Raw genomic sequence first — 24,188 nt, 5'->3', positions numbered from 1 at the left:
GGAACAGAGGACCACAGGGATGAAGGAGCTGAACCCAAGGCCTTCCCTCTGGAACCTTAGAATCCTGACATTAAATCCAGTGAGCTCTCATTAAATGTCCTGGTGATTTTAAATCCTGACATTAAATCCAATACATTCTGGTGAGAAGTCCCAGTGAAAGGGAGAAAGAATAAAGAGGATGGAAAATAGGAATGGGGGGAAGAACCCTGGAGGATGCCTCCATTTACAGAGCAGAGGAAGAGAGAACGCAGAGAGGAGACAGAGGAGCCACAGAGAGGAAGAAACAAGCTGCGGGGGAGGCGGGGCTGACACCTGTGCTGTCATCAGAGAGGTACAGCAGGATCCAAGTGAGGAAAGAAAGGCCTTTGGGACTGGCCACTGGGAGGTCTTCTGGAAGCACATTAGCTAAATGGCTTACAGAGTTGCGGAGTCAGGGTCCCCAAAAGGCATTCATGACCATGTGAGTGCAGCTTGTGCCTCCACTGGCTTACCAGCTCCTTGTCTTTGGACATATTCATTTATCTCTCCATGCCTCAGTTTTCTCATCTGTAAAATGTGTAGAATGTTAGCACTTGCCTAATAGGATTGCCGTGACTTAAAATGAGCTACTAGTACACACAAAGCCCTTAGAATGGTGCCTGGCACAGTGTGTATGTGTGTATGATCCACAGGCACTTGTTCTTATTGTTGTTTGTGTCATTGCCATTGTTGTGGGTGGTGATCTTGAGAGGCAGTTTTAATAGGATATTGGGGACAGGTGTCATTTTCTTAACTTATATTTGGACTTCTGCACCTCACGCGAATTTACCTCAAATGACAGTAAGTCAGCACTACTGAATTAATTCAGTCATCATATTTTCACTGGCTTAGTTGTAAGGGGTCCTCTCACACTGAAGAGCAGCGTCCTCTGTGCTGTGTGAGGTGGACTATGACATTCTCCTGTGCCTGGTCAGTTGTGGGACCCAATGCACCAGAGATTGCACAATTGGTACAGAAGGGGAAAATGAGTCAGAAAACAGGGAGGGGTGGCACAAGGAGAAGAGGGGAACTGGCTCCTTGCATATCCCCCAAAGCACTCTCCAGATATCGGAGCTCCTTGAATCACAGCAACAGAGGGATGGGTTTTGAGCTCAGAGGAATGACCCAACTCCACGCAAGCAAGCAGCTGAAGTCTCTGCACGCTGCCGTCCGACTGGCCACTGGGTGTCACTCTTCGTCTATGTTTGCTGGGTGTCGGGGTCTGAAGAAATTCAGCCTTTGCTGAAGTCTCCATCTTCTCCGTGTAGGTTCTCTTTTTGTGCTTGTGTATTACTCCCTAAAGTATGTGTGTATACTTTATGTGTGTGCCTAAATTAAAAAAATAAGTCAGATTGATAAATTAATGTACTCAAAACCAGAAAAAAGAACATAGGAAAAAAGCTAGTATTTTACAGTATTACAGTTAGAAAACATTCTTTTGTTACATTCCCTCTTTTATTCTTCATATTTCCTGTGTCTTTATAATTCAATTTCTTGTGGAATCTATTTTTGACACTAATAATTTTGCCATTGGTCTCATAGCCATTTATTTGCATGATGTGTCCACGTGTAATATATTTTATTACATATCGACAGCAAGGTGTCCACTTCTTCTTCATAGAGTATCTATTTTAGTAGCTATTTTCAGTGAAGATCTGTGGGTTATAAATACTCTCAGTCCTGAGTCTTGGCCTGTCTTAAATATATATAACACTTAACATATACTCTTGAATTATAATTTAGCTAGGTATAGCATAACATCTTCAAAGTTTGCAGGAAAAAATAACTTTAACTATAAAATTGCAAATCCATGTTGCCAGGGCCTTGTCCATTTTGTTTGTCTTTTCAGAGAATCATTTTTTCTTTTGCTGACCATCTTTATTGATTTTTTGTTTTTATAATGATACTTCATTAATGACAGCATTTGCCTTGATTATTTTCATCTACTTTCTTTGTTTTTATTTCATTAATTTATGATCTTATCTTTCATATTTAATTCATTCATTCTATGAAATTGAACTGTCAATAGTAATTAAACCAGGAAAGGAGGCGTAGGAGAAATAGAGAACTTGAAAAGACCTGTAAGCATAAAGAAATGGACATCATGTTAAAAATGATATTATATTTATTTATTTTGCTCAGGACTTGGTGTGTTTCTTCAATATGAAGATTCATGTCTTTCTTCAATTCTGGAAAATTTTCAGTCCTTCTTCCTTTGAATATTGCCTCTCTCTCGTTCTTTTTAGTCTCTCTTCTGGAATTCCTATTAGAGGTACGTTGGACTTACTCTATCCTCATTCTTGCTTAATCAGTTCTTTTATATTTTTTATCTTTTTGTCACAGCAGGCTAAATTCTGATTGATTTTCTTGACATAATCTTCAGTTTCACTAATTCTCACCTCTGCTATGACTAAACTTGCTGTTTAACCCACCCATGTGGTTCTTAATTTCTGTGCCTTTATTTTCCATTTTCTACGATTTATATTTTGCTATTTTTCATATATGGCTGTTTCTTCTCACAGTGCTCCATCTTTTCATTGTAGCTTCTATTTTTTCTTATTATTTCACCTTTTTAATCATTCATATAAATTCTTCTTCAGATTATTGTCATTTCTAGTTTTTTGTAGTGTTAATATAGTTATTTGTGTATCTGCTGGCTCTCTTTGTGAATAGTTCATTTTATTGCATGGTTTGTATTTTTTGTTACATGAACTAATTTTCAACATTTTAAAAGATGGGTTTTATATGGATCCTGGACTGAAGAAAACCTTGCTGACTAAGTTTTGCATTTGCTTCTCCTGGAACCTTAGGGAGTAATGATCCAGGACTGATTTTTTACTATTAATTCTTGGAACGTGGTACCAACACCAGGCAGTGTATATTCAGATCCCACACGTCCCAGTGGCATAAGCCTAGGTGTTTGATGTTTTCCAGGAACTCAAATAGATGAAAAGTGTGTTCTCGGCAGGTAGGAAGAAATTTTTCAATCTGCTCTTTACAGAAGTTGAACCCTTTCAGACTCCAGGGAGTTTAATGGGCTCCCTGCTTCAGGCAGGTCTAAATCACATCTCCTGTCCTTGGGGTGGGCATTAGAAGGTCAACCCCAGTTCTGAAGGCCGGAGTCCCAGCTGAAACCACTAGGAGCTCTGGGCCATCTGCTCTCACCTGCCAATCTGGGTTTGGTTTTTGCTTTTGTTACTGGCTTCCAGTGATTTCCCTTTCTTTCTTTAAATAATGTACTAAAATATTCATCTTTGTTACAGATTTTTCTATAGATATGGGGGAGAGTGGCCCTTTTAGAGCCCTTTAACCTGCCATATTGCCAGAAGCTTTGCCACATTCTTCTAACCCAGTTTTCATGTTTGGAAATATCTAATGCAATTTGTCAAGCTTCTTGGCCTTTCTCTAAATTCTAAATTCTCTAAGTTGTCCTGGAACTCAGGACTTTAGCAGATGCTGTGAGGCAATGCACGCAGAGGTAGAAGACATCAGTTTTAGTTTCAGCTTTACCACTTTCTAGCCATGCAGTTCTTAGCATGTCACTGAACGGTTCTGAATCCTTTTCTTAATCTACAAACATGGATTAAAAAAACCTGCACCATAAAGTTGTTATAAACAGTAAATGAAATAGTAAATTTAGGAATACATTGTAAAATTTAAGAGAGCTATAAAACTTTGGGATCAATTTATCCCAGTTGAATTTAGTTGTAGATTTCAATTACATGCTGTTTTGAGATTAGAAGCTTCCGTGGTGTTGGGGGGAATCTGGCGATCAGCCCAGGGAGATGTGGGCCCAGTCAGTGTGGTACTATTAATAGTGTTCTCATCATGGGCTTTCAAACTACATTTACCTGAGTTATGGGGACAAATGGCAATGGCTGATTACAGTACCCCCATCCCATCCCCTCCTTGAACACTGCTTTAATTAGAGAAGTTCTTATGTCCTGCTCTACCACTCCCTAACCAGCAACTTCATTTTGCTGTGCCTCAGTTTATTCATCTGTAAAAAGGATAAGAGTAGTACGTGCCTCGTATGGCAAATGTGTGGATTAAATAAAATAACAGTATCTGGTTCTTCATACCACTTCCTCCCAACGTATTAGCTATTATTAACTCCTGGGCTTCCAAGTTAATTTTGTTTTCAAAATGGGTTCTGACATGAAAACATTCTCTATTTAGAACTAAAAGTGGCCTAAAAAATTGTTTAGATAGATGCAACCCAGTAGCTTCTAAGGCACTTCTAGTTTTTTATTATTTAATTCTGTAACAAATCTCTAGTAAGCAAATTAGGCTTAATAGTTAGTTTACACAACAGCATGAGTATCAAGATCTCTATTGTTTATAATCATTTCTTTCAGCTCCCCTAATCTTCCTTTTACCCACTTCTTTCCCTTAGCGATTCCAATCCTCTTAATGTTGACTAAACTGTTGTTCTATGCCATGGAATCAGACCTTAACAATGGTGAAAGATTCCTCTGACCATGGTCAGATTTTCTTCATTGTTCTTCTAGATTGTGTCACTTGTCCCTTGCTTTTTCTTGAAGTAACCTAAGGACAAATGAACTTTTTAATGGTCCCTTTTCAACCCTTCCATTTAGGGCAATCGATTCCTCTTTCTTCCATTAAAAATGGGTACCATGGGGTCTCAAAGAATGGGTAGAGGTTGAGAGAAGGGGCTTTGTTTTTCTTGGGAGACGGGGTTTTAAGGGAAGGGGTGTTTTCATCCCCACTTTGACCTACTGGACAACCACACCGCTCAATTCTCCCAGCATGATGTGCTAGTAGCTCTTCTTTTTTGGCAGTATAAATACAGTATGCAACGGTGAGATGAGGAATCTAATTTCATTTACGGGAAGTTGGTTTGATGACTTTTCTGCATCCTCCACTACATACTAGTGTGGAGAGAAGAGGAGATGGAGTCTGAAGCCTTGCACTAATCTGTCTCTGTGTTTTTTGCCCCGATGCAGGAGCAGGAACTCTGCCTTTCTCAGTGATGAGGAGAGATGCTCCCTGTTGGCCCTGGGAAGTGATAAGCAGACGGAGTGTTCCAGCTTCCTCCACACTCTTGCTCGCACTGACATCACATCTGTCTACCGGCTCAGTGAGTGTTGGTCCTCAGACACCTTCAAAAGCCTGGGGTCCTCAAGAACAAGATAGTGTCCCTAACCAGGAATAGAATACCCCTAAATTCTAATCCTATTCATGAATTTGGGTGGCCATGACCACTATTCTGTTGATGACCTGAATCATATTTGATTAGCAGCATTTCACTTTAGATTTCAGGTAATTCTGGGGTTGCAGGGGAACTATGAGACATGATGAAACCAACTCACCTATATCATGGGTGATTGGCTGTACTGGGTCTTCCCTCCTAATCTTGGGGAAGGAGAACTTCCTGAGTCCTGGCTGAGGTACCTTCTAGGACTGAAGTAGGCCCCCAGTGAGATGGGTGGGGCTGTAAATGTTACCGCTCTGAAAAGGCCTTAAGAGATGATTTCTTGTCTCACATTACAGATTGGGAAACAGGCCTAAACGAATTAGTGCCTGAGCTAGGATAAGAACTGCTAGTCAGAGCAATCCACTTTACCACACTGCCCCTGACACAAAATGACTTTGAGTTGTTGGGCGTGTTAGTCTTGGATGTTTTCTGTGTCATGAGATCAGATCTCAACAATTGTGAAAGATTCCTCTGACAAACTGACTGGTTTTCAGCAGTGTCTGAGGGACTGACTGACTGAATGAATGATACTCTTACTTTGAGAAAGGCCTACTGCTGTGTGTCAGGGAGTACATTTTCTCATTGATGGTGACTTGAGGAAGAATTTTTGTTTCTCCCATCTCTTCATTGATGGTGACTTTGTGTCCGCTCTTGTGTAGCCAGATTAGATGATCCATATTTTATGGCTACAGCTAGAGATTCTGCTGAAGGGGCCCTCAGGCCATCTCCCAGGAGTAGAGCAGGGAGTTGAGAGCTTTGTCGGTGCATAAAGAGTGTTTGTGAAAGCACTTGCCTCAGGCATCAGCACCCTGCCCTAGCAGAGCTTTCTTGCCACTAAGCCACAAGCAGATCATGTTGCTTTATGAGGTTGAGCAGGAAGCTAGAGCTGTAAACACTGCCCAGTAGGCGGGAGCCTGATGTCTGAAAATTGAGGTGTACTAGCAGTGTTCCTTGGGGAGAAGGCCTGGGCACAGACTTGGATCATGATTTCTGCCAGCTGTTGGTCCAGTGGTGGGGAGGATGTAACAGGAGGCCCCAGACAGCACTTGACTCTCACTCAAAAATCAGGAGTGCAGCTCTGCGGCGTGCAGTCCTCACCTTATGGTTGTGCAGGCTGCCCCAGCACCAAGGCAAGCAGCAGGAGAACATCTTGTTGGTAAATTGCAGCTTCCCCAAGGTGTATACCATAGGGAAGGATGGCCCTTTGTAATTCTTCCTCCTAGAGAGGGGACACCATTTTGTAACTTGCGCATCACTCATACTCTTGGTGTCCTGGCCAGAAGAGAAGAGGTGGCCCAAGAGGGGCGTGTACCCCTCCACATCAGAGAGGCCAGGGCACTTGAACAGCTCTCCTTAGCCAAGCTCTATAGCTCTTCATCTTTAGCTGCGGGGCTTTCTTCCCTCTGGGGGTTACAGATCTGGAGGTTCTGCAATGACAGTCTCTGGAGATGCCCTCCTGGAGAACAGCAGGAAAAGGTTTGACTTGGTGAGGGGCTTGCTGGTCCTCAAAGTTCACTGGAGAACTCAGGGTGGTGGCACAGACAGTTGTTACTTCTCTGCTAAGAAGAGGTAGAATCTTCCCTCTAGCAGCTGCCATCCTGTGGAGTGTGAAGCTAGCCTTCACCTCCACAGTTCTACTGTGGTTGCTTTAGCCAACCGTGGTCACTTCTTCACTGCCAAACCCAAGGTGTCTTCTTGGTTCTTACCTAGTCCGGTTGCACTTGGTGGCAATAGGTGGTTATGTTTTAAGTCACCTTGGCCTCTGTAACCCCCTTTTCTCTCTGACTGTGCCTTTTCAGTCTCCCTCACTGACTACTGGCTGCCAGTGAGTTGCCCAGGCTTATTAACAAACTCCCCCTACTCCCTCACTCCCTCACGCCCGTGCTGCTTTTCTTTTCCCCCAAATGCCTCACCTGTGTGATTACATTTAGTCCTGGGACTCTGGCCAGCAATTTGTGACCTGCTTTGGGTCACAAACCTGTGTTTGCAAAGTCTCAGTTTTTCTCCTTGGCTCCAGACCTACATCATTATCTGCCTAGAGCTCCTGCAGCTACCTCAAACCCCAAAGGTCTAAAACTGCACTCCAGATTCTCCCATCCTCTACTTCAGTCTCAGATGCATCCTTGCTCCTTTTTATTCGCCCTTCACTTCTGGCCCCTTGCCCCTGCCACTTTTACAAACACAGTGTCCAGCCCAGTGGACACATGGAACCAATGTCTGCCAAGTGGATGAATCATGAATGAATGGAGGAGGCAAGAAGGAGGGATGTGATACATTTGGAAGTGGGAGGCAGCACCATGTGCTCCCACGTGTTCTGTGCTGGGAGTTGTGTCCTGGCTCCATCGTGAACTCCCTGAGAGATTTGGGAGCTGCATCTCTCTGATCTTCAGATTCTATCAGGACCCCCACTGTCCCCACCCCCCACCCCCCTACGGTACCCATACCTCTTGACATAGAGCCTGTGTTTCCAGGTTTTCTTCTCGGACTCTGAGTTTCACGTATACCTTGGTTCCCAACTGTAAAGTGCGTGGGTTAAACAAGATGATTAGGCCCCTACAGCTCTTAAGATGATGGGTGAAAGGATAATTCTGCCCTGTTCCTTAATGATGACTGAAGGTCTTAAATGCCAAGGCTCCTAAGAGGCCACTGGTCTGGGGTACACCTGGAGGCATGGGCATGGTGGCCCATCCTGACCTAACACCAGACCTGTTCTTCATTTCTACTTAGGTGGGTTTGAATCCATCCAGAATCCTCCAAATGATCTGAGTGGTGAGTAGCGATCATGCTGAACCTGACATTCATCCTTGAGGACAGCACTTCTGTCCTCTTGCCAAGAGCGGCCACCTTAGGTGCAGGTGCCCAAGGTTGCTCAACTTTGCCTGTCCTTACAGCATCCCAGCCTGAAGGCTTCAAGCAGGTCAGGCCTGGCAGAGCCTGGGAGGAGCATCAGGCCGTGGGGTCCAGACAGTCCAGCAGCTCTGAGGACTCCAGCCTGGAGGAGGAGCTCCTCTCGGCCACCTCAGATAGCTATCGCCTGCCGGAGCCTGATGACCTTGATGACCCGGAACTGCTCATGGACCTAAGCACTGGTCAGGAGGAGGAGGCTGAGAACTTCGCCCCCATATTGGCTTTTCTGGATCATGAGGGTTATGCTGACCACTTTAGGAGTCTCTATGACTTCTCCTTCTCTTTCCTCACTTCTTCCTTTTATAGCTTCTCTGAGGAGGATGAGTTTGTGGCCTATCTGGAGGCATCAAGAAAGTGGGCCAAGAAGAGCCACATGACCTGGGCCCATGCCCGGCTCTGCTTCCTCTTGGGCCGGCTGAGCATCAGGAAGGTCAAACTCTCTCAGGCCAGGGTGTACTTCGAGGAGGCCATCCACATTCTCAATGGAGCATTTGAGGACCTATCCTTGGTGGCCACTCTGTACATCAATTTGGCTGCCATCTACCTGAAACAGAGGCTGAGACATAAAGGCTCCGCCCTGTTGGAAAAGGCAGGTGCCCTGCTGGCCTGCCTGCCTGACCGTGAGTCTAGTGCCAAGCATGAACTCGACGTGGTGGCCTACGTGCTGCGCCAGGGGATTGTGGTGGGCAGCAGCCCGCTGGAGGCCAGGGCCTGCTTTCTGGCCATCCGCTTGCTCCTGAGCCTAGGCCGGCACGAGGAGGTCCTGCCCTTTGCCGAGCGCCTGCAGCTCCTCTCTGGACACCCTCCTGCCTCTGAGGCTGTGGCCAGTGTTTTGAGTTTTCTGTATGACAAGAAATATCTTCCACACCTTGCAGTGGCCTCTGTCCAGCAACATGGTATCCAGAGTGCCCAAGGGATGTCTCTTCCTATTTGGCAGGTCCACCTTGTCCTCCAGAACACAACCAAGCTCCTTGGCTTTCCTTCCCCAGGCTGGGGTGAAGTTTCTGCCTTGGCCTGCCCAATGCTCAGACAGGCCCTGGCTGCCTGTGAGGAATTAGCAGACCGGAGCACCCAGAGGGCCCTGTGTCTCATCCTTTCCAAAGTGTACCTCGAGCACAGGTCTCCTGATGGTGCCATCCACTACCTGAGCCAGGCCTTGGTGCTAGGGCAGCTGCTGGGTGAGCAGGAATCCTTTGAGTCTTCTCTCTGCCTGGCATGGGCCTATCTCTTAGCCAGCCAGGCCAAGAAGGCTTTGGATGTGCTTGAGCCACTGCTATGCTCCCTGAAGGAGACAGAGAGTCTCACTCAAAGGGGAGTCGTCTATAACCTCCTGGGACTTGCACTCCAAGGTGAAGGCCGGGTGAACAGGGCAGCCAAGAGCTATCTTCGGGCCTTGAACAGAGCCCAGGAGGTGGGAGATGTGCATAACCAGGCAGTGGCTATGGCCAATCTTGGCCACCTGAGCCTTAAGTCCTGGGCTCAGCATCCAGCCAGAAACTATCTCCTGCAGGCTGTACGACTCTATTGTGAACTTCAGGCCAGTAAGGAGACAGACATGGAATTAGTACAGGTGTTTCTCTGGTTGGCCCAAGTTCTAGTGTCTGGACACCAGCTGACCCATGGCCTTCTTTGTTATGAAATGGCATTGCTGTTTGGCTTAAGGCATCGACATCTAAAGAGTAAGTATGTCCCATGCTGCTGGCAAGCTATAGAGAAAAGGGTTGGAGCAAGTTTTATCCATTTCCTATCTCAAGTCATCTCATTCATGTCCCTGCTTTGTGTTCAGGTCAGCTTCAGGCCACCAAATCCCTCTGCCATTTCTACAGCTCTGTGTCCCCAAACCCTGAGGCATGCATCACCTACCATGAGCACTGGCTGGCCCTGGCTCAGCAACTCAGGGACCGGGAGATGGAAGGGAGGCTGCTGGAGTCCCTGGGGCAGCTTTATCGGAACCTAAACACCACCAGGTGAGTCAGGGTCAGGAACTGTCCTAGAAGCAGCTTTCCTTCCTTAAGGAGAAACAGTGTTCTTTCCCACAGGAAGCAAGTCCAACTGTACATGGTACAGGCGGGGCTTTGTGCAAAAGAGCAAGGGCTCTGCAGCCACCACAATGCATCCATCACTTATTAGTGGTGTAGCCTTGGGCAAGCTATTTAATTTCTCCATGTCTCAGTTTCCTCATCAGCCAAAGGAAGATAATAATGGCATCTATCTTATCGTGTTATTGTGAAGGATAAATGAGTTAATGCTCATAAAACACTCATAACTGTGCCTGATACATAGATAGGTCTCAGTAATGCCACTGTTACTTGTGTGTTTCTATAACCACCTGTCACGGGATCATGACTGAGGCTGCATAATTCAGAGAAGTGGAAGTTATACCAAGGACAGAGGAACCTTCAGGAGGTCTTCATTGCCAAGGACAACTGGTTTTAAAGAAAGGTCACCCCCACTGAAAGCAGGGGTGTAAAATGTCATGGTAAAAAAAGTTTTATCGGGAACTTACCTTTAAAATGAAATTGTAGATTATGAAATGAAGTGTGTTTTCACCTTTTAGTTAAGAATATTTAGATTACAATTTCAACTTTGCATTAAGTCTTAGAATAAACATGGAATAAAAGGAGTGTTGACTTTTTAGCTTAATTGTGCTGACAAAATGATGTAACAGCACAATGGAGCATTCTTTGTTTTGTGATTGATTTTTTAGGACTACCTTAAAAATCCTCATTTTTGTAAAAATAAATCAAAACTTAACAGTTTAACCCAAATACCTCCTTTAACCCTTTGGTATTCACATTATTATCACTTGCAGATTTTGCCATCTTCTGTTGGTTTTCTCTTCATTGTTTCTTCACTGGTCTAATGCTGCTTCATCCTCTTTTGCCAGTGGGCAGACTGAAGTTCTGTTCTGTAACAAGCCTTAAATTAATTCCATTAAATCCTGTGTGGTTTGCAAGATCTTCAAGTTCACTTTGCAACAGATTTGCTTTGCAGTATTGCATTCATAATTATAAATGACTTCTAAAATAGAGCATTCAGAATAGCTTCTAAAATCGCTACTGTTAAGCAGAGAGAGAGGTTGTTGAGGAGAGGGTAATTAAATGACTATATATATATTTTTTTGCATTTCTAAGCAACATGGTAACTGTGTGCACCTGGACAATCAGATAAGGAATAATCAGATAATGAATTCCACTCCCCCTTCTCTTTCTCTTCCAGTCTGTCTTCCTCTCACTTTCCCTCATTCTTTCCCTGTCTTATAAGAATCAGGTGTCCTCCAAACCTCCTGCTGTCTTTGCCTTCAGTCCCAGGAGGGAGCTTTGGATCCATGCAGCATGTGAGGAGTCAGGAGGCCCCAGCTCCACCCTGCTTTCATTCTAGGACACCCTAGGAGTCTGGATGCTTCTGGAGAAGATCCAGAAGGCGGGCTTGAATTAACTGTTGAGATGACATAGTCATATGCTCATGGTGAGGTATTGTAGGACTGGGCTCTGGAAAAGTTGGATTCTAAGGAACAGGAGCAAGAGTGCCAAATATGTGTCAGGCTATTGGCACCTCTGGCTACTGGGCAAGCTCAGTCTTAAATATTCCCAGACCTCACCTACCCCACTGCCATCCTTTACTCACCAGCTCCCCACTCCAGATGGCTAAACCCACTGAAATATTAAGGGGGAAGCCAGAGAGAAGGCCCTGGATGCTGTCAGCATGGACCACAGAGGCCTTAGTTAAGACAGGATGCAGAATCACTGACCTGATGTGATGGGGATGATGGAGAGGAGGTCAGGGTGGGTCTACAGATGGCCCAAGAAGTTACTGGAGGGAGTCAGAAGCCACAGAGCTGGGAGGAAAGCAATCAAAACTGGATTAGGGCCAGGAAACCTGATCCTGCCATGACCTAATAATGTGTCCTTAAATAAGTCACTTTTCCTCTTGGTCTCTTTCCATCTGTAAAGATAAGTTGAATCAGATACCTTCCAGTAAAACGTTGAGTCTGGGACAAGCTAGCTATGCTATTCTGACACTGAATATTCATACTAGAATTCCTGCTGCCTCCAAAGTGTACTGAATTTTTGGTGCAGATTCTTAAAGTTGTGGGCTTTCTAGGGTGCCTCTGAGATCAGAGACCTAAGCTTTTAGGTCTTGAAAGACTTTGTAGTATGTTCAGAAGGTCTTGTGGGCAGACATTATGTCTAGCACAGAGCTTGGCACGGAGGAGACATACGGTGCATGTGTGTTTGGGGTAGCCAAGTCATTAGTGAGTAACTTAGTCCACTAGCTCACAGCCCTTGAGCTGAAGCTATATGCTGACATGGCTACTGATGATTATGACAGAGAATGGTGGAGCTTTGTGTGGGGGAGTCCCTGGCTCCTTTGCTCAGGGCTCAGGTAAGGAAAGAAAGGTGTTTGCAGCTTGGAGGCAGGCTTTTTGGTCTTTAGTGACAAGCACAGTAGTCACAGTGCCGTGAGTGGAACCTCAGCTTCCCATTCCAACAGCCCTTTGAGAACACTGGCGTATATAGTATTAGCCACAGAACACAGTGCGTCTTTTCTTAAGGATTCTCCTCTGATAAAGAACCAAATTACATATAGTGAAGTAGAATATCAGAGATTTGATATTCTACTTCATGAGGAACATAGTTTTTTCTAAAATTATGTAGTTGCTTAAGATTAAAAAGCATTACACCTTTTTAACCAGTCTGAGGCAGGTGGATCACTTGAGATCAGGAGTTCAAAACCAGCCTCGCTAACATGGTGAAACCCCATCTCTACCAAAAATACAAAAAAGTTAGCCAGGCATGGTGGTGGGTGCCTGTAATCCCAGCTACTTGGGAAGCTGAGGCAGGAGAATCGCTTGAACCCAGGAGGTGAGGTTGCAGTGAGCCGAGGTCACACCACAGCACTCCAGCCTGGGTGACAGAGTGAGACTGTGTCTCAAAAAAAAAAAAAAAAAAAAGGGATTACACTATTATTGAAGGTTATAGGTGAAAAATAAAGGTCCCCTTCCAACTTCCCTTTCCTTGATACTTTCCTGAAGTAACTACTTAAAGATTTTTAAATACCCATCAAGGAATATTTCATGCATTTTAAAGTTTATATATGATACATATTTTCTATCTTAAATAAATATTAGATATTAAATATAATATGCACGTTTTAGTTACATAAATGGAATCATGACAAAATGTCTATTACATAATTTACTCTTCTGTTCTTTGCTTTTTTTCATTTGAAAATATCACTGTGAAATGTCAATCCAACATTTTATCACACTATGGGAGCCCTTCCATTGTGTCAGGTACTGTGGTAGGTATTGGGGAATTCAGTGGTTAGAAAAAACAATCCAAATACCCACAAACAGAACAGTCTGCCCTATATAAGAGTGAGCTTGTTGCCTTTACAAGTATTCAAACAGAGACAGACTATTCAAAAATTTTATAAAAGAGTTTCCTGAATTGAGCTGGATCTGGAACTACTTACTAACAGTTTTATTGAGGTTTAATTACACACCATAAAATTCAGCCTTTTGAAGTATGAAATTTAGTTTTCATTATATTCACACAGTTGTGTAACCATCACCGCTATTTAATTTCAGAACATTTTCACGGCCCCTGAAAGAAAGCCTCCTCATTACCCACTCCTCATTACCCAACCTCACTCCAACCCTGGAAACCACTAATCTACTTTCTGTCACTATGGATTTGCCTATTCTGGACATTTGATATAAATGGTATCATACAGTATTTGTCCTTTTGTGTCTGGCTTCTTTCACTTAGCATAGTGTTTTCAAGGTTCATCCATGTTGTCACATGTATCAATACTTCATTACTTTTTATGGCCGAATAATATTTTGTTGTACTGATATACCACATTTGTTTATTCATTCATCAGTTGATGGACATTTGAATTGTTTCCACTTTGTGGCTATTATGAATAATGCTGCTGTGAACATTCATGAACAAATTTTTGTGTGAAGAAGTGTTTTCAGTTCTCTTGCGTAGACCTAGGAGCAAAATTACAGAGTCACACCATAATTCTATATTTAAACTTTTGGGGAACTGCTAGGTTGTTTTTAAAAGTGGCTGCACTATTTTTCTTTCCCATTAGCAAGGCATAAGGGTTCCAATGTCTCCCATCTTCACCACCACTTGTTAGTGTCTGTCTTTTTTTTATTTTAGCCATTCCTAGTGGGAGTGATATTGCATCTCATTGTGGTTTTGATTTACATTTTCTTAATAACTAAAGATATTGAGCATCATTTCATGTGCTTCTAGCCCTTTGTGTATCTTTGGAGAAATGTCTATTCACTTGTCCATTTTTTAAATTGGGTTGTTTGTCTTTTGATTTTTGAGTTGTAAACATTCTTTATATATTCTGGATACAAGTCCCTTATCAGATATATGATTTACAAATATTTCTTCCCAGCCCATGGGTTGTCATTCCACTTCTTGATCCCTCATAGAGTGAGTTGGGAAATATTCCTTCCTCTTCAATTTCTTGAAAGAGTTTGTGAAGGATTGGTGTTAATTCTCCTTTAAACATTTGATGAAATTCACCAGTGAAGACTTCTAAATCTTGACTTACCTTTGTAAGGAGTTTTTTTGTTTTGTTTTTGAAAATTGCTAATTCAATATCATTAGTTGTTATAGGTTTATTTAGATTTTCTGTTTCTTCTTGAGCAGTTTTGGTAGTTTTTGTCTTTCTTGGAATTTGTCCATTTCATCTAAATTAACTAATTTGTTGGTATACAACTGTTCATATTATTCTTTTATAATCCTTTTTATAATTTCTATAAAGTTGATAGTAATGTCCACTTTAATTCCTGAGACTCTTCTCTCTTTTTATTCTTGATCAGACTAGCCAGAGATCTGTCATTAAAAAAACATTTTAAACAAATTAAATTTTGGCTTTATTGATTTTTTTCTATTCTCTATATCATTTATTTTTGCTCTCATCTTTATTAATTCCTTTCCTTTGTTCGCTTTGGGTTTACTTTGCTCTTTTTGTCTAGTGTCTTAAGGTGGAATGTTAGGTATTGATTTGAGATTTTTTTCTCTTTTAATACAAGCATTTACAGCCATAAATGTTCCTCTGAGTATTGTGCCTACGCCATTTTATATATTTCAGTATGCTGTGTTTATTTTCATTCATCTCAAAGTAGTTTCTAATATCCTTTGTGATTCTTACTCAGTTCATTGGTTATTTAGGAGTATGTTGTTTAATTTCCACATATTTGTGAATTTTCCACATTTCCTTCTGTTACTGATTTCTAATTTCATTTCTTTGTGGTGGGAAAACAAACTTTGCATGATTTTATTCTTTTTACATTTGCTGAGATTTGTTTGGTGGCCCAACATATGGTCTATTCTGAAGGATGTTCCATGTAAACTTGAGAAGAATGTGTATTCTGTTATTGTTTGGTGTAGTCTATAAATATCTTTTAGGTCTAATTATAATTTTTTATTTCCTTGGTGTTCTTATGTCTAGTTCTTCTATCCATTATTGAAAATGTGTTATTAAAATCTCTAGTTGTTGTTGAGTTGTCTATTTCTCCCTTCCATTCTGTCAGCTTTTTCTACATGTATTTTGGGGCATTGTTATTAGGTGCTGCATATATATTTATATTTATGCCTTTCTGATGGATTGAGTCTATTATCATTATAAAATGTCCTTCATTGTCTTTAATGACAATTTTGGTCTTTTTATCTGATATTAGCATAGCCACTCTAGCTCTCTTTGGTTACTGTTAATGTGGTCTATACTTTTAGTCTATTTGTGTCTTTGAATCTAAAGTATGTCTCTTGTAGGCAGCATATAGTAGAAACATTTTCTTTCTTCTCCATTCTTCAATGTTTGTCTTTTAACTAGAGTGTTTAATACATTTACATTTAATTACAGGTAAGGTAGGATTTATGTCTGCAATTTTGCTATTTTTTCTCTGTATTAATAGCTTATATCTTTTTGTTTTTCTATTTCTCCATTACTGCATTCTTTTGTGTTAAATAGATTTTTTCTTGTATACTATTTTAATTTCCTTGTTATTTCTTGTCCTGTATTTCTTTCAGTTATTTTCTTAATGGTTACCCTGGGGTAATAATTAACATTTTTTAAAAATAAAAATCTTAGCAGTTTCCTGGTCATGCTCACAACCCAGCACATGCATGTGGTCTTCTAGGTTCCCAGGAATATGTCAGAACTTTTAAAACTTTTTATGGACATCTCATTTCCCAACTTTTCCTCGTGTGTGTGTGTGTGTGTGTGTGTGTGTGTGTGTGTGTGTTTGACCTTTTCTTGTTTGCTCCACATGTTTTCACCACCTAAGGCAGTGACCATATTAAACAATTGCTACTGATTATTTTTGACATATGCCTCAGGGAAAAGGCTGTTCTGCGCTGAGTGAGCTCTGAGTGAGGTTAAAGGAAAACAAGCCCTGTGAGCAGAGGCTTCCAGGGAACTTCCAAACAGATCAAACAGTAACAGTTCTCTGGGGATGGAACTTTGGGGGATTTCAAGCTCATTGTCTCCTTCAGTGGTTGCTAGGTTGCTGGTTTTTCCAGCTACCATTATTGTGAGGCTGTTGGTTTTTAAGTGTATCACAGAGCTAGGGACAAGCAGGATGTCTCTAAGGCAAGTTGAAAAGCAATGAAGCTCACTTTCATAACAAGATTCAGCCATTTTCCTGAATAAACACTCCTTGCAAACCTTTGGTTAATATCCAGAGTTCTGACACATGTTATTTGGATAATTTTTGCCTGTTTTCATTGCTTTTATGGAGGAGTAAACTTTTGGAAATTTTTATTCCATTGTTCTGTAAATTGATCTAGATTAGGATTTTTAATTTGAATAGTTTATAGTTTTAAACTCTGAGATTCCTATTTGTACAATTGGGAGGAAATAAATATCCACTTTTGCTTTACCACTAATATAAGTGATATTGAATGGAAGATTGGGAAATATTTTAGGTGTCAGAGGAAACCCCTGTACACATAAGGTCATTGTCCCTTTGCAGAATGACCAGTTCAACAAAGAGAACATGCTGTAATGCTATATTTATTTAGCATGTATAAATCACCTTCTCCTACAGAACACTTAAAAAAAATAAAAGAACAAAGACCAACTACAGACACAGATAAACAGGTGTTTCTATGCACCTGGGGGTGGTTACTGTAATTTAGTACTAAGCTTTCTGGTAGCTGAGTAAAAAGGGGAAAGCTGTATGAGGTTCTCACTGTCTGACAAAAGAACATAAACACATGTATCTGTTGGAGCAATTTTTTTCCTGGCACAGATTGCTTAGGAGGAATTTATTAAGTGGGTCTTGATGTAATGGACAGATTTCTTCAACTAAATTCCCCTCTAGGGATTTGCATTCTCACAAAGCTCAAAGCCACAGCAAGCAAAGGCAGGAAGTGTTCATGGAAGAAGTGGCAGGCTTCTGTAGGGGGAGGTTTGGAGGGAAAGGAGACAATGCTTTCAGCAAAGGATGGGGGTGATCTGTCAGGGAAGACTTTATCAAGGTGGTAGCATTTGAGGAGGCCCTTGAAGGATAAGTAATATCTTGAAAAGTGGAGAAGGGTAGGTTTTAGGTGGAGGGAATAGCAGTAGCCATGGAGAGGTCAGGACACATTTGAAAGACATTTTGTAGATTTAACAGACAGGTTTTGGTGATCAGCTAGCTATGAGTAGTGACATGGTTTGGCTGTATCCCCATCCAAATCTTACCTTGAATTATTGCTCCCATAATTCCCATGTGTTGTGGGAGGGACCTGGTGGGAGGTAATTGAATCATGGCACAGTTTCCCCCATACTCTTCTCGTGGTAGTGAATAAGTCTCATGCGATCTGATGGTTTTTATAACAGGAAACCCTTTTTGCTTGGCTCTCCTTCTCTCTCTTGTCTTCTGCCATGTAAGACGTGCTTTTCACCTTCTGCCATGATTGTGAGGCCTTCCCAGCCACATGGAACTGTGAGTCCATTAAACCTCTTTTTCTTTATAATTTACCCAATCTTGGGTATGTCTTTATCAGCAGTGGGAAAATGGACTAATATAGGTGCAAAGAAGACTCAACTTCTTCCCTAGAAGGAGATATGGAGGTTGGTGGGCATGGGGGCGGGGGGTTGCAATGGGTATCCAGACCTGTACAGTGAACATCCATAGTGAAAATTATGGCCATAATAGCCTTCAGTGAGCATGCATTGTTTACTAAGCCATATATAAATCTCAGGACCACCCTCTGACGTAGAAAGAATTGTGGAAATTGAGAACTAAAGAAGCCAAACAACTTGCATGAGCCTTCCCAGCAGGGATTGATATCCAAACAGTGTGTATCTAGAGCAGGGTTAGCAAGCTTTTTAAATAAAGAATCATATAGTAAGTGTTTTAGGCCTTGTGGGCCATATGATCTCTGCCACAAGTACTCCACTCTGCAGTTGTAGTATGAAAATAGATAATACATAAATGAATAAATGTGGCTGTGTTGCAATAACACTTTATTTACAAAAGCAGATTGAAAGCTGTGTTTGGCTCATGGGCCATAGTTTAACAACTCCTGATCTAAAATGCATAGTCTTAAGCACTCTATGTATTCTGTCCACCCAGCCAGTAATTTTTGCCCTAGGCAAAAGAAATAGGTGTGGAAGGCTATAGAGTGAAACCTTGTAGAATTGTATGGAGGGGCCTCGTTTTTCATCAGTCTGTTCCCTGCCTGCCACAGAGAGTCCAGACAATTTCACCACTTGGTTTCACTGGTACTAGCTCAGATCCTTGACTTCTCAATTTATGATCTTATGCTGCCTTTTTACTGATTTTAATTTCTTTTATTTGAAAGATTTTCTCTAGGGTTTAGAAGTGGGTTATGGTGTGTGTGGGGGGGGCGGGGGGCACACAGGTAGATAGTGAAAACTTTGTCCCAGCCTTCAGGTTTTTACTCTGGGACACTTTTCTGTCCCTTTGTCTAATATCTGCAGGATCATGCCTTCTCTGCCTTCCAGGGGACAACTACAGAATTTAGTCTGATAAAGGTTTGCAGTCTCTCAATGGGAGGGATCTTAGGGAGTCTTGTCTTCTGTCTTGAGGTGACAACACAGACTGGCCGTAGAACTGAGCCGGATGGGGTCCATGAGAACTCTGTGGCTCTATTAAATCTATTAAATCAATTCAACAAATATTTACCGAGCATTTACTATTGCCCAGGCACTGTGCTAAAAACTGAACAAGGGTGATAATAGTCCGTGAGCTCACAATGATAACAGAATAGTACAGAAAATAAATGTATAAATAGCCACTAAAGTTATTGTATAAATTGTGGTAAGTGCCACAAAGGATGTGCATATTATTATTTTTAGAAAGAAGGGATGCCTTGCATATAATAGGTCCTCTCAAAATAATGATTAATTCTTTGCATGTGAATACAACAGTAGCCTAGCAGCCATTGCTCCTGGCTTTTATTCTTTTTTTTTTTTTTTGAGACGGAGTCTCGCCCTGTCACCCAGGCTGGAGTGCAGTGGCGCGATCTCGGCTCACTGCAACCTCCGCCTCCTGGGTTCATGCCATTCTCCTGCCTCAGCCTCCCAGGTAGCTGGGACTACAGGCGCCCGCCACCACGCCCGGCTAATTTTTTGTATTTTTAGTAGAGACGGGGTTTCACCGTGTTAGCCAGGATGGTTTCGATCTCCCGACCTCGTGATCCGCCCGCCTCGGCCTTCCAAAGTGCTGGGATTACAGGCATGAGCCACCGCGCCGGCCGTCTGGCTTTTATTCTTACATTTATGCTTCTTATTTTTCTGGAACTGAAAAAAGTGCTACGTTTTAAAAAATATAATTAATATGTTAATCCCTAACACAGAAGCAATTCTTTTCTCATTTTTGTTGTAAATAAGGAAAGAATTGCTTTTCCTGAAATGTCATCATCTGATCACAAGGCTATAATGTACACTACCGCCCCAGTTTCACACATGAGAAAACTTTGTTCAAGGTTTAAAATAGCTTATGTCTTTTAAAACTTCAGGACTTTTAAAGTGGTAAATGAAACAAAAGTCTTCCCAAGTGCTAATATCTGAGCCAGAAATTAGGCACTGCTTGAGGGTGTAAATGTAAGGGTTCTGGGTCAGACTCTGAAAGTTAGATCCTGGTTTAAACAGGGCTTATTACTTGGTCCAAGATAGTTACCCTTACCAAGCCTTATTTTTTTTCTATTAGTAAAATGAATATGATAATAGTACTGATCTCTTGGGGCTGTTGTAATGATTACATGAGGTTTTGCATGTAAAGCACCTAGTACACACTAAGTGCTCAATAGATGTCAGGTAATAATACTACCATTTTTACTTTTATAAGACAAAGCAGCTGAGAGCTCAAAATAAGGCTTTAGAAATGTGCAGGAAAACTTAGATACATTTCAAAAAACAAATCAAAACAACAACATCCTACTGGATTTCTTTATTTGCAAAATGGGCTAAGAATTCTAATGGCTTGGGATTTCTATGGGGATTAAATGAGAAAATGTATACTGAAAGTACACATCCAACACCTCACACAGAGTCAGCCCTCAGTTTTTGGCCATCTTTATCATCAAAACAGGACATGACCAATTAGTGGAGGCTGGGCTTTGGCCAGAGGTTAGACAGACTCATCCAGGCAGGGCAGGGACCTGGGAAGCCCCAGCAGCGGGTGGTAAGAGGAAGTCTGGAAATGCAGGTGTATTGGGGTCACTTGGCCATGGGCTTATGGCTGATGTTCAGGCAGGGAAGAAGAAACAAAGACTTAATCCCAGAGACTGAACTTGAGGACAGGAAAAATGAGAGAAAGAGAAGAGTCAAGATTGGAAAGGACAGGAGATAACATGCTGGAACACAGGCACAGGAGAACCAGAAATACACAAGGCTGATGCAGTGCTGGCCCACCAGCAGTGCTCCATGCTTCTTTGGCTTTGGAAGCCAAACCAAACCTAGAGTCTGTGGGTGGCGGCTGGAGGAATTGGCATTCTGGGCCATCTGATGCTCAACTGGTAGGTGACACTGCTTGGCCACTGGCAGATGTAAAGTAATGGGGGTGAGTGGTGATAGGAAGGAACCAAGGAAGCTGGACTACTGCCCAGTTTTAGACCACAGAAGCACTTGTTTTTTTACTGGAGATCATAGATCATGTGCAAGTCTTGGTGAGAGTCAGTTGTCTTTGGAAAATCTTCCATTTGCAAGGAGTCTCAATGGTGCTGTGTGAGCCACTAGGTCTCTGTAAGTCTTGTCTTCCCCTGATGGGGCATTTCTTGGAAAGAAATAGAGATCTCCTCTCTTCCACAGTCATAATGAACTCAGAGGGAGAAAGTGCCAGAAGCAAATGCTGGCTCTGTCAGTTGGCCTGTCTGTAATAACCTAAATCTTGTTCCATGAAGGTCTGGAGAAAACAACTATAGTAGCCCAAGGGCATCCCAGGACAGTAAATGGGAACATAAAAAAACAGAGCAGGAAATAGGATGAGGATGAGATTTATGGGTCTTGTCTTCATCAACTGCTCTAGTGAGAGTGAGGAGAGTTGTGGAGGCCAGGCCTGCTGAATCTCAACCCTGCTTGAGTTTGCAGGGTACAGAGTGGGGAGAGAAAGACAGGGCTTCCTATAGTGAAAGATGCCTGTGGTTACTGTAGCTGAGCTGAGGAGGTTGGTGATCACTGCAGCATGGTGTGGAGTTTTTCAGCTCATTGTATTCTCAGAGGAAGTTTCACATTTTAAAACTTGAGAAAGGGTGGCCAGCGCCCATCGGGATGTCAATAAATCTCATGTTAAGAGCAGGGAGGAAGAGAAAGCTTGGGTTTTTTCTATTTCTTACAAGGGCCAAATGCCTGGCACTCTCTCCAGAAGGCCAACAGCTGCCTCATTGCCAATAAGGATCCGGTCCTTAGGAGTTGAGAGCAATGCTTGTTTCCCTCATGGCGCACAAAGGGGCCTGGTGGCTGAGAGGTCCATAATCAAGTGGTAACCATGTTTGTTGAGGACTTTCTACTTAAGTGTCCACAGATGTGATTGATGATGATCAGTATTTCTGGGAAGAGTTGCATGGTTTACTGCAGTGGTTCTCAAACTTTGGTGTGCAGGAGTGTAACCTGGATGTGTCTTAGGAATTCAGGTTCCTGGATTGCAACTGTAATGAATCTTTTTCAGTCAGTTTGAGGTAGCTCTGGGGAATCTGTGCTTTGAATAAGCTCCCTATGAAATGCTGATGCAGGTGGGCCACAAATCATGTTTTGGGAAGTATGAGTGTTATGGGACAAGTCCTAGGTTGCTACTCAGAAGAAGGGAGTTCTGGCCTTGGATCTCCCCCTAATGTGCTGTGCAAACATATGTAAGTTATTTCCAGTTTCTGGGCTTGTTTCCTCTATAAAATAAGAAGATTGGACTAGATCAGCAAGTCTCAAGCCAAGCTGCATGACAGAATTACATGGAGAGCTTAGACACAGTGCTTGTGCCTGAGCCATATTCCGAGACCCTGGTGCTCAGGCTATCATAAAGTTGCAACACACTGGGAAATAGTGTGGCAGTGTACACGTTTAAAATGCTTCCAGGTGACTCTAGTTGTTGCCAGGACTGAGAACTACTATCTAGATGATGCACAGTGTTCCTTCCTTGTTTTTGAATACTGAATCGTCTGTGAGAAGATATATTACCTATGTCTCATTTCTTCATTGGTCCCTCCATTGACATGGAGGGAGAGTTTTCTACAAAATACAATTTTCCAAATAATTAAAGGGCACCCCATTAAGCACCAACCTGTTAAAACTTTCACTCTACTTTGATTTTTCTTCATAAACAAAACATCAAAATCTTTTCGATGATTTAAAGTTAACTACTGTTGTCACTCATTCATGCATTCACTCAATAGGTATGCATTTGGTGTCTACTTTGTATTAGTAACTGTAATAGTTCATTCTCATGCTGCTAATAAAGACATACCTGAGACGGGGTAATCTATAAAGGGAAGGATGTTTAATGGACTCACAGTTCCATATGGCTGGGGAGGCCTCACAATCATGGCTGAAGGCAAAGGAGGAGCAAAGGCACATCTTAAATGGCAGGGGAACTACCCTTGATACAACCATCAGATCTCATGAGACTCACTGTCATGAGAACAGCAGCATGGGGGTAATGGCCCCATGATTCAATTACCTCCCACCGAGTCCCTCCCACGACATATGGGGATTATGGGAGCTACAATTCAAGATGAGATTTGGGTGGGGACACAGCCAAACCATTTCAATAGCATAACACCAAAAAAGGTTATAGAGCAGTAAAAGGGTTGATGGACCATGCATCAGTAATAATAATAATTATAAGTGATCTTTAAACATTCATCAGGTGCCAAGGACGTAACAGGCACTGTTCTAAGCACTTAGTTGTATCTCAATTTCATCCTCACAACAATCCGCTCAGGTGGGCACAATTATAGGTCTGTTTTACAGATAAGGAAACCAAGGCACAGAAGGATCCTGTACTTTCTCAAAGTCACACAGCTGATTGGGGTAGAGCTGGAATTCAATCAGGCCCACCTCCCTGTGTGATGTGGGACATGGCTGTTCCTGCTCAGAGCTTCTGTTTCATCCTGTGCTGAGTTGACCCTAAGGCCCCTTTGAGCCTTCGCACCTCACAAGTTCATGTCTGTCCCCAGGTCCCTCAAGAGGTCACTCACATGCATCAAGGAGAGCCTGCGTATCTTCATTGACCTGGGGGAGACAGACAAGGCTGCTGAGGCCTGGCTTGGGGCGGGGCGACTCCACTACCTCATGCAGGAAGACGAGCTGGTGGAGCTGTGCCTGCAGGTAGGCCTCCTGCAGAGCTCTCTCGGAGTTGTTGACTTGGGTCATTTTGGGAGGCAGCTGTACCCTCCAAATCAACCAGGGGGAACCAGAGAGGGATGATGTTCACCCTAAGCCTGTGGAGAGAGGGTCAGCACTGGGCTGCTCCCTGAACACATGGTGGAAACCAGGGTGGTCTGACAAGCTGAATACAGGGAGCAAAGGGCCAGTCGCTGAGACCCATATACATGTGTGCACCCTGGGA

At 42.6% G+C, this 24,188-nt stretch overlaps 1 protein-coding gene across 1 annotated transcript in view; it reads left to right on the top strand.

Moving 5' to 3' along the window:
- The window catches only part of SH3TC2 (SH3 domain and tetratricopeptide repeats 2), a 77,850-nt gene that overhangs the window by 26,569 nt on the left and 27,093 nt on the right, over positions 1-24,188 (top strand). Inside the window, exons 9-13 of the mRNA XM_004042785.5 lie at positions 4,986-5,119; positions 7,964-8,005; positions 8,128-9,822; positions 9,930-10,110; positions 23,797-23,947. Of these exons, the coding sequence (XP_004042833.3) occupies positions 4,986-5,119; positions 7,964-8,005; positions 8,128-9,822; positions 9,930-10,110; positions 23,797-23,947 (2,203 nt within the window). The remainder of the gene's footprint in view (positions 1-4,985; positions 5,120-7,963; positions 8,006-8,127; positions 9,823-9,929; positions 10,111-23,796; positions 23,948-24,188) is intronic.

The sequence above is a fragment of the Gorilla gorilla genome, chromosome 4 (genome assembly GCF_029281585.2).
Source record: "Gorilla gorilla gorilla isolate KB3781 chromosome 4, NHGRI_mGorGor1-v2.1_pri, whole genome shotgun sequence".
NCBI classification, from domain to species: Eukaryota; Metazoa; Chordata; class Mammalia; order Primates; family Hominidae; genus Gorilla; species Gorilla gorilla.
This window is presented reverse-complemented; position numbering and strand designations above follow the sequence as displayed.